The sequence below is a fragment of the Vulpes vulpes genome, chromosome 2 (assembly GCF_048418805.1).
Source record: "Vulpes vulpes isolate BD-2025 chromosome 2, VulVul3, whole genome shotgun sequence".
NCBI lineage: Eukaryota > Metazoa > Chordata > Mammalia > Carnivora > Canidae > Vulpes > Vulpes vulpes.
The window spans coordinates 49,542,607-49,553,211 of NC_132781.1; the positions used below are offsets into that span (position 1 = coordinate 49,542,607).

General features: G+C 56.2%; 1 protein-coding gene across 1 annotated transcript; it reads right to left on the reverse strand.

Annotated features, from left to right (window-relative positions):
- Window positions 1–328: 328 nt before the first annotated feature.
- On the reverse strand, window positions 329–4,868 carry LOC112906928 (beta-lactoglobulin-2). The gene is made up of 7 exons (XM_072743286.1): window positions 4,730–4,868; window positions 4,147–4,286; window positions 3,442–3,515; window positions 1,903–2,016; window positions 1,147–1,248; window positions 872–915; window positions 329–487 (listed from the first exon to the last, which is right to left on the reverse strand). Exons 1-6 carry the CDS (start codon window positions 4,817–4,819, stop codon window positions 899–901), a joined length of 537 nt encoding a protein of 178 aa, XP_072599387.1. The 5' UTR covers window positions 4,820–4,868; the 3' UTR covers window positions 329–487; window positions 872–898.
- Between the last annotated feature and the right edge of the window lie 5,737 nt (window positions 4,869–10,605).

Consider the following 10,605-nt stretch of genomic DNA (forward strand, 5'->3'; position numbering starts at 1 on the left):
GAAAAGTCATGATTCTCCAGGTGAATTGCCCTGTCCCTGTCTGCACTTAGGGCTTCCAAGGTCCCGGGACGAGAGGAATGCCACACGCGCGGCAATGGGAGACTGACACTGGGGTGGGGAGTGATAAGGGTCCTGCTGGGACCCATGCTGACACTGCTGTCCCCCTCCCTGTGCCTCACCCTCTTCCCAAGCCACGCACCTTCCCCCCACCCTGTGTGTCACCCCACCCCCTGCCCCACAAGTCCTGCTCACCCCTGCCCCGCACCCCCTACCCCATGCACCTCCCACACCTTGACCAGGAAAGACCCAGGCAGACTGCTCTGGTTTATCTCTTTATTGCTGGAGGAGGAGAGGCTCAGGGCAGGGGGACCCAGGCTGGGGCTCCAAGGAGCCTGGGGACTGGGAGGGCAGGACTGGCAGGACCTGGGGCTCCATCCCCCCTGATTCCTCTGACGGGGGACAGAAGGGGTGATGTCGCCTCTGGGCCCTGAAACAGACGGGGGCTCCCCTGTGATTCCTGGGGAGCCTATCGGACCCTGAGGGTGGGGCCTGGCCTGTCCACCTCAGGCTGCAGACTGGTCAACCCATGCCAGCCCCCATGTTTGCCCCACCCTCGCCCAGGAGAGGCCATGGGGACATCACGTGGGAGCTTGACGGGGACATGGGAAGGACACCCCAGAGAGACCACTGGAGAGAGAGAGAGTGGGCATGCGGCCAGCCTGGCCCCCGCAGTCACTGGGAGGGACGCCAGGTTCCAGCTATTCCCTCAGAGGAGCCAGGGCCAGATGGAGGGGAACCGGGGTCCCTTGGGATGCCCCCAACCCGTGCACATACCCAGGCTGGGTGGGCGGGGACAGGGCTCGTACATTACCTAGGAGACGGGTCAGGCGGGAGCTCACTAGACACGGCACTGCTCTGTGTGGGGAGGAGAGCGGTGGGGGGGTCACAGGTCACCAGGACAGCTCCGGGCCCAGAGGGTGTGGAGATGGGGTGGGGAGGCGGACCCCGCCTCAGGGCAGTGACCTCCTGCTCCACCCCGTCCAGGGAGGCCTGGGGGATGGGGGGCCAGTGCTCATGGCTGTCTGGCAGGTGAACCACACGCAGAGTGAAAGCAGGGGTGTGAGGTGTGGGGTGTGGGGTGCTCACCTTCTGCCTGGGTGGGGTTCAAGAGCTGCATGTGCACGGGCAGAGTCTTGAGGGCTCTGTTGAATTTCTCCATGACCTCGTTGTCAACCTCCAGGGTCCTGGCTGGGGGGGGAGGGGTAGTGGGTTAGTCCCGGGGCCGCGGGGCTGTGTGGACTTCCTTGGGGTGCCCAGGACCCCACCCAGGAATTGAATGTGGGAGGGACACACTGGCATCCTGAGGTCACCTACCAGGGAGGCCTCTGGGGCTCAGTCCACCCACCTCCGGGTCCCTGTCCCCTCCACCTCCTCCCAGCACAGCGCAGGGGGTCTGCGTGGACACAGGAGGAGACGGCTCGCCACCCTGGGCTGCAGGGGGTCCTGGCCCAGGAGGCTGATGATGTGTGGCCCGGAAGCCTCTGCTACCCCAGCTTGTGGTCCCCTGGGAGCTGTAATGCACTTCTGTCTGACACCTGAATGTCACCCTTCTAAGTTGCTTTCATATCTGAACATTTTTAAAATCCTTAAAAATCTACTTCTTCCCTATTTTTGGATCCACATTGACCCGTCCACCCTGTGTTAAGCGCGGCCACTCCACCGTAGACAAACCCGTGGTCTTTACCATTAGCACCGCCTCGGCCTGTCCCCGCTTTGCCCCAGCCCATCCCTTCACCCAGAGTCACCCACACAGGATCCCCCTGATGACCTGACGCAACCCACGGAGACCAGGGCTGGGGCTGGGGGTGCTCGCAGGCACCCCTGCACCACTCTGCCACGTACCCAGGTACTGGCACATCACGCCGCTCTGGGTGGTGGGCAGTGGGGCCTCCACGCAAAAGAACATGTAGTGAGTGTAGTCTGTGTCCAGCATGGAAATCTTCCTTTCCCCTTGGTCTGGAAGAGAGGCAGGAACAGAGCCCTGAAATCTGCGGGTCTTCTGACCTCCCTCACAGCCTCAGGCCGCTTCCCCGCCGCCAAGTGGACCCCCCCGCCCCTCATTTCCACGGCTGCTGCCACGAGCCCCGAGCTGCAGAGGGACCAGGGTTTGACCCCCATGGGGGCGCTGGGGGAGCTCTGGCTGCTGAGACCAGCACCGTCTGCACCTGCGCCAAGACCGTAAATGGTTCTTTCAAATGCCTGCACTCCAGGGAGGCCCTTCACGGAGATACTGCCCTGCTTGAGAACAGGCAGGTTCCCCATGTCTGGCTGTGCTGTTCATTCATCCGGCTATTTGTCCACACACCCAGGCACTCAGACCCAGGTGACCACCCCCCCTTGCTAGAACAGGTGCCCGTGGGGCCTGTGAGCAATGACAAGATGCTCCAGGACCGGTGCCCACTGGAGCTGGGGTTTCTATGTGGACAGCAACAAGCAGAAGACAGAAAGCAACAGTCACTGCACCAGGTAGGGCTGTGATGCCTCCGTTCTTCAGAGGCAGTGAGCCAGGGGGAGCGTGTGGGGTCCCCAGTCTGTGGGGGCCCCCGCCACACCCTGTCCAGCTCTTTGGAGACTCCCACCACCTTTTCAGGTAGAACTGAGGCCCTGCAGATGAACCCGCTCTTAGGTGTGGAAGGGGCGGTATGGGCCAGGGCTGGGGGTGGTTAGTGGCTGCCCCTGGTGGCCAGGCCATTCTGGGGATGAGACCGCACCCACCCACCATGCACACTGCCTCTCAGAGGAAGACAGTGTGACACAGTGTCAGAGGCTGCAGGCCCCACAGACTTGGGGGAGGGCAGGTGGGCCCTGGTGGTAGGGGCGGGCTGCAATCCATAGGGAGGGCCGGGGGCCTATACTGGATGAGACCGAGGCAGGGCAGGAGGCTGCTAGGCCCAGCGTGCAGTGCTGGTGCCGTACAGAAAGGCCAGAGGTGCAGGGGTAAGGCCCAGAACGTTCCAGAAGTGGGTTCCAGGACCAAGAGGCAAATCCACAGTGTGTTTGCCCACAGGTCTGGTTTCTGTGGACATTTCCAAGGAGAAGCCTCCGGCTGCCTGCCCTCAGACCTACACCCTCACTGACCTACACCTGCATAGCAACATGGATGTCATGGCCAGCCAGATGCCAAGCAGGGGGTGAAGGGGCCAGGAGGAAACTGGGCTCCAGAGGGAGTGAGATCCCCAGGTCTCCTCACCCCCAGGAGTGCCCTTTGTGGCATTGGCATAGGAGAAGCAGGTCCTGTCTCTTCCCTGCTGCCAAGATGTGGCAAGGACTCAGAGCAGGCCCCGAGTGGGCCGAACGTGGGAGGGGTCACTGCTTGTCCAGGGCCGCCTGGGGGGTGCTGACCGGAGGGTGGCCCCACAGGCATGGTGTGGGAACACTTACAGTCGACCGTAAACACGGCTGGGTCCTCAGTCTTCTGGGCCATGATGGTCCTCTTGACACATGCATGGTTTTCCCTGAAAAGCCAGAGTGGCAGGGTCATCCATGAACCCCAGGGTAGGGACAAGAGGCCACCTAGCCCTGTCTGGCCCTAGGCCGGCTTGGAGCAATGCCTGAGGTGTTGGCCTGAATGTGAGTGGCCCCGTGGCTCTGAGTGGGTGGCTTGGGCAGGTGGACAATGGGGTAGACGGAGCCAGCTGGGAAACCTGCCCAGTGGCCGTAGACATGTGTCAGCCCAAACTGACCCGTCTGTGAGGGGCTGGGTTACAGCTCTGCCAAGGACCTCATTGTGGGTCGCACTCAGAATTCCTTGAGCTCCCACCGCCACTCCAGGGGCAGACAGAGTTCATGGCAGGACCTGCCTGGGCCCCCAGGGCCCCACCCCCACAGCTGACCAGCCTCCACAGGGGCCTCCCTGACTTGGGGTCCCTCTGTGTGGTTGGCCTATTGGCCCAGAATCCTGGGCAGGGGCTCCAAGGGCACCAGGAACCACCCACACAGAGCCGCTCCCATAGAGACCCTGCCCTGCCCTTCCACCTGCCCATCCACCTGCCCATCCACCTGTCCGTCCACCTGCCTGCCCACTTGCCCACCCAGGAGCCAGGCTCTTGGTGGCCCCCAGCCTGGGAGGGGGGTTTGCACGCTCACTGTTTGTGCAGAACAATCTCCAGGTTGTCCTGGGGGGTGGGCCTCAGCTCCTGGATGTACACTCTCAGAGGGGCGGTCTCAGCATCCAGCAGGGAGATATCACTGGCCGCCATGGCCATGGAGTGCCACGTCCCAGCCACCTGGGGAAGGGGCCGTGAGCTGTCCCCAGGCTCCTTCCTGCCCCCACAGTGGCTCCCCCTCTCACCCCAGGCCACTGGATGGTCTCCTACACATGTTTCTCAGGTGGCACAGCAAATATGGGCGTCAGGACTCAGGGCACACTTGAGGATCACCAGCCATGTGCCAATGCCCGCATGGGGGTTCTTACATGTTTAGAACAATGGCCCTTTCCACCCCAGTGCTACACTGAGTAAGCTTCCATTCGGGGTGTCCAAGGTGACCACCCCAGGAGCCAGGGGGAAACACGGGGGGGAAACACGGGAGTGGCTGGAGCCAGCATTCAGGGGGACAAAGATGTGCCCCAGCTCTATGCCTCCCCTTAGATCTCTGCAGTCAGGTCCTCCTGCCCTCCCACAGCCACCCTTGGCCCCAGCCCCCAGCACGCCCCCACACACCCCTGTACCTGTCTTATATCCAAGTCCTCCATGGTCTGGGGGACGACGGTGGCCTGGATGCCACACACGAGGGCCAGGGCAAGCAGAAGGCTCCTCATGGCTGCCGCTGTGGTTATGCTGAGCTCCCGGGAGTGAGCGAGGCCAGGCAGCAGGCTCGGGTCCTTATGTAGGGGTGGGGGCCTGCGGGCCAGCACTGTCTAGCCCCCCCCCCCACATGTGGTTCCCAGAATCCCCCGGTCTCATCCCCAGGGTCACGAGGACATTCTCTTCCAGGAGAGCATGAACCCTCTCTCTGTGACAGTGTCACTGACCTCCCACTGCGTCCAAGCAGGAAGATCCCTGTGTCCCCGGGGCCTGGATTGCTCCTGGCAGGTCCCAGAGAAGAGGGTCTGGCCCTAGGCCGGCCAGCGTTGGGATCACTTCCGGGGTCGCAATCTTGGGCAACAGGTCAGTCAGCACTGGGCACAGCTGCATCTGGAGGGTGGGCCCCGGGCTCAGCCAGTGGCCTCAGAGCCCCCTGCTAGCCCCGGAGTCTGTGAGCGATGTGCCCTGCCACATGGTGGCCATGTGTCCTGCACAAGGGACAGACTCTCATACTCCTGGTCCCCCCTGTGTGTGTGCAGTTCACACAGCTATCCCGAGCATATGCGCCCTTGGGCTGGACGCAGCTATGTGCTCTGCTGTGCTCCAGGAGGACCCCCTCCTTGCGCCTGCCTGGCCATCCAGGCCCTGGGTCATCGGCCTCTGAGTGCATGGCCAGCAAGCTGACCGGCTCCGGGGTGGGCAGGTGGACATGGGGGTGCAGTGGGTGGGCCAGGGGCTGGCACCTGGGACCTGGGACCTGGGACCCAGCCCAGGCCTGTCACTCAGGAGCCCAAACCAAAAAGAACACAGGCCTTTATTTTGGGGTCTCAGATTGCAGGCGGAGAGCACAGGCTCCAGAGGGGCCAGGGAGTGTCTGCTCGTGCAGGGGGAGCCAGGGGCTTTGATGAGGGAGGGAAGTGAGAGAGTCATACAGGATTTAGAGGAAGAAGAGAAGAGAAAGAACCCGGCTAATTTGCTGCTGACTGGCCGTGTCTGATCCGTACCTTCCCGGTACTCCTCAGTGTTCACAAACTGTCCCCGGTGGGCATTAATACTGTCCTCACATGATCCCAGTGCCAGTTGCTCTGTTGAAATTTTGTGAGCACCTGGCTGTAATGCAGTTTCCGCTTCTGACCCGGGTCGGGAGCCCGTTGGCCAGACAGGAAAATGAAGGCCCTCATGTCCAGCGGTGTTAGACGACCCACAGGCCCAGGGGCTGAGGATGCCGGCACCCCCGACAAGGGGGTCCTCAGGAAGGGAGGAGTGACGGTCCCTGCCTGAGGATTGTGACCGTGGCCTGGGTGGACTTGGCATGTGCAGACCTTACGTCTTGCTCTAATAATTCCATGAATTTCTAAAAGTCACAGAATCTTGACAAGAATGGAATTTTATATTAGCCGTGATGCATTGCCCTTGCCAAGTGAAAACCCAGGAGCGATGCCTCACATGCTCCTTCAACACAGAGCCTGACGGAAGAAACGAAGTTCCTGAGGGACACAGGCTGGGACCCTTGGCAGGTGGTCGTGGGCAATCTGACCAGCCTCACTGAGCCAGCAGGACTGTGCCCGCTCCGCCTGCGGGGGGAACTTGCCTGGCACCGTCGGGCCGCCTCTGGGGCGGACCCCATATGAGTGCAGGGGAGGGGCTATGGCTAGTGTCCACTTGGGGCTCCCAGCACGGCTGGCATGATGGGCATGAGGTAGTGCTGCCTGCTGTCCAATTGTGGAAACTGGCCCCAGGTGGCTGAAGGTTGCATGTGTGGCCATCCCCAGGCTCGGTGGGGTGGACAGGAGGAGAGGGGCGCCCCGTGTCCATCACAGACAGTAGGCTCAGCCTGCGGCCAGGAGGCCAGCAGCACAGTTGGGGGAGCCCTGCTCCTCCTGTCGCCTGGCCTCCCATTTGTCTCTGCTCTGAACCGGCCTGGAGTAGGCCCGTTTCCCTCCTGCCCGCTGCCACGATGGCCACAGGACCTCACCAGGTGGGCGGTGGTGCTGGCTTGTCATCAACAAAATGTCCCCTGTGTCCCTCTTGGAGTCTGTTCCAACAGCTTCCCCTCAAAAGGAGGATGTCGTCAGGACGTGGGGGTGAAACACTTAGAACGACAAAGAAGGAGACCCACCCCTGGCGTCCGCCCACCCTCACCCTTGCTGGCTCTTTCTTCCCTGCATCGCATGGCCCAGGGTTGGGGTGACAATGGAGCCCCACCCATCAGCCTCACCACCACCCGGTGTGGTTTCCACCCAGCCTGGCACCCTGCAGACTCAAAGGTGGTCTCCAGCGATTGTCCCCTGGTGGGCACTCCACCAGTGCGGCCTGTTGACCTGTCCTTTCTCCTTTGGAAACACGTCTTCCAACTTTGGGGTTCTTCTCATTTGGGCTGTTTCCTCCTCCAGAGACCCCCCATATCTCTCCCCATGCCCAGAGTGCTCGTCCTTTGTGCTCTGTTGCTGCTGAGGGGTCTCATCTCTTCCCCAGGGTCTTGGCTGCCCTCTCTTGACCTCTAGGTTTCACTTTTCGGTTGTGAATCTCCTGAATTCCAGGTCAACTCCCCAGTAGGCACCAGCACCTGGAAACCCCCCCAGCTCCCATCCAAAGCACCTCTGAATTGGTTCCTTTCCAGAGACCCGACCCTTCCTTCATCTCAGGGAGGGGCCCTGAGAGTCATCCCTGGATTTTCCATCTTCCTCCACTTGATCTTTGTGTTTCACCTGTAAATTGTCCACGTCCTCTGTTCTGTTCTCACTGCCAGTTCCCTATTCCTCAACTTCATGTTTCTTTAGTAAATGTGCTGTTGGGCTTGCCCCTTACATGGCCTCCCCACCTTCGGCCTCGCCCTGTTCCAGGCACACTACAGAGGGAAAAGTCCTACGTGTCAATGGGATCATGTTGCTCTGATACCAAAAACACAAATAAAGACAGATACTCTCCTTGCTGGGAAGTGTTCTAAACAGAATGTGCATCACAATCACAGAGAGGGTGTGTACCTGGCCTCCTTCAAGACCTAAGGCAGAACCTCTGAGTTTGGGGATTGAGGTCTATTGACTGGCTACTTCTCCCCACCTCTGTTCTGATTCAAGCCGGGTTAAGGTTTCCCCAGCGGGGCTCGCATCCTGTGGGGTTGTCCAGAAATCTCTAGCTCTCTCAAGATTTATAGATGCTGACTCACTAGCTGCCTATCTAGGGGCTAAGCTCTTGCAAATTCAAGCTGCCTTAGCTTTGAATTTTGCTCCAAGTCCATACCTACAGTTCCGGAATCCCCCCTGATGCTCCCACTCCCCTGCCTCTGAGGCCAGCAGAGCTGTAAACCTTCCCACAGAAGGCCTTTTTGCAGCATGCCAGCTGGCAAACCCATCCTCCATGTTCAAGACAAGTTTAGGGACCCCTTTCTGAGAGGAGCTTTCCCAAGTATTTGGGGCCCATACTGTCAGGGCCTGGTTTCCCGGTGGCATCGTTGCCACCTTGCACATGTTCGTATAGGCAGATTTACACCATACTAAATATGAGCCTTGATAGATGCCTTGTGATTCTTCTGGAACACAGACCCCGGGGGGCCTAGGAGAACTGCTATGAGAGCATTTCCACATCTTCCTAGGAGGCTGCCACAGAGAGTCTCAGCTCCTCCCAGGTTCTGATGCAGTAGGAGGCTTCTGCCTCTCAAAGCTACTTAGCTTTGTCTAGAAGGGACTTCTCAACAACAGGGCTTCCCGCCACTATTGTTGCATTGCTGTATCCAGATCCTTCTGGATATGGTGTTATCCTGTAAAACAAGGGACATGGGGGGTGATACCCTTGCTTATCCTGCTTTGCTGTCCATGTAAATAATACAATTTCTGAATCTAAAAAGGAGTCATTGTTTCTTTATCAGCTGAATCTGTCAGCTCTACTTGACACACGTTGTTACATCACCAACAATGTCATTTGATCCATAGTTGTGTTGCAGAAACAATTGTTTTTGCATTTTGAAAGTTACCTATACTCCATGTAGTAAACCTCTGCAGCATTCATCCCAGAGTTGACTGTTCAAGGGGCTCTACTTAGGCAGTGTTGAGATAGCAAAGATTGTAAAAACAGGGCACACAGCACCACAATTGGTGTTTGAGAAGAGGAATGATGGATGATGGATGGTGGATGGTTGGTTGGCTAGATGGATGGATGGATGAATGGCTTCTTTAACTCATATTGGATAGGCCATTTAGTTTCTCATTCTCACAATCCCTCCTACGTTCCAAGGTGCTTTCATGTCCGTTGTCACTTTTGACCTCTCCCAATCAGTTTCCTGTGCAGATATCAGGAATAAGGTAGGATGTGCCAAGTCCCTGACCTATATTTACACACAGTTAGTAACCAAGGCTGGCCTTGAATCAAGGGCTGTTGAGGTCAGCTGGAAACTGGTTCTGGAACAGAACATGGCTTCCAACTCCCAGGGCCCTCATCGACCTGGTATTGGGCCATCTTCCTGAACCCAGGGTGAGCCCAACACCTGCCAGATTCTGCAGAGTCCTCAGGCACTTCCTCACAATAGATCTTTGTGTCCCACTGGCTCAATTTTTGGCTCCATCTGGGACTTCCCAATAACCCAAGTGACAGCAGGATCTGATAACTAACTGGGTGGGACAGGAAAGAGGTGAACACTATTCAGTGTTAGGGCTCCAAGGCGGTGCTGATAAATATTTACAAGGAAAGAGTCAGTAGGACTCAGAATCCTGAACTTGGACCCGTTATTCCTCAGGGTCCCTCCACCTACCCAGAAACACTTGGCCTAGACCACAAACCCGGGCAGACACTTTTTGACACTTCAACTCATGTTTTAGGATGATCAGAATTGGATTTTACCCTCTTTATGTGCTAGACCAGCCCATCATTCTTTTTACTGCAAAAACATGGAAATTGTGGGGGCAACTCTTGAATGAAAGAGGAAGTTGCAGAATATTTAGAAAATGAAAATGAACACACAGCACATCAGATTCTGAGAGATCCAGGTAAAGGAGCACTGAGAGGAAAATCTGTTGTCCTAATGACAATTTTAATAAGTAAAAAGAATGGAAATGAATTAATTAGCCGCAAAAACTAGGGGGAAAACAATATAACCATAAAAAAGGATAAGGAGGAAACTGCAAGTATAAAAGCAGAAGTTACTGAACCAGGGAATAGAAAAATTGTATATTTGGTCAAGTGGTGTTTTCTTGAGAAATACCAATAAAATAGGGAGCCCTCAATGCCCAAATCAAGAAAAAAGGGAAAAAGAGAATATACATCAAATAATCAATGCTACTGGGAAAATAATCACAAAAGGAGAAGAAAGTAAAGAACCAATAGAAGGAAAACATTTACTTTACCTCATGGAATAAACAAAAAATTTGGATGAAATAGACAGTTTCTAGAAAAATATAAGCTACCCAATCTGGTAGTGAGAGAGCTATCAAGTATTAATGGACTAATTTCCTAGAAAAAAAACTGGAAAAATGAAGAGTAAGTTATTTAGGAGGCATTTATTTCCCCCTAAAATACCAGTTCCAAATAGTTTTAAAGGGAAAATCTAGCACACCTTCAAGGGACAGTTAATTTGAATGCTAAAAAAAAAAAAAAAAAAAAAAAAAAATTCCAAGTCATTTTTATGAAGTTAAGACTCTGTTTTCAGAACCTACCAAGAAATGTACAAATTGATCTCACTTTTGAAGATCAGTGTAAAATTGCTAACTAAAATATTATCAAACAGAACACAGTAATGCTTTTAGAGGGCAATACATAAAACCTTCATTCCAGGATCATGAACATAATTCATATGAGTAAATTTATTGAT

What these genes read in the sequence shown, in the direction of transcription:
- LOC112906928 (XM_072743286.1), bottom strand. Translation starts at nt 4,819, where the DNA reads ATGAGGAGCCTTCTGCTTGCCCTGGCCCTCGTGTGTGGCATCCAGGCC. An exon ending in AGGACTTGGATATAAGACAG is followed by an intron (nt 4,287 to 4,729) that starts GTACAGGGGTGT and finishes CCCCTTCCCCAG; the next exon opens with GTGGCTGGGACGTGGCACTC. An exon ending in CGTGATGTGCCAGTACCTGG is followed by an intron (nt 1,249 to 1,902) that starts GTACGTGGCAGA and finishes CTCCCCCCCCAG; the next exon opens with CCAGGACCCTGGAGGTTGAC.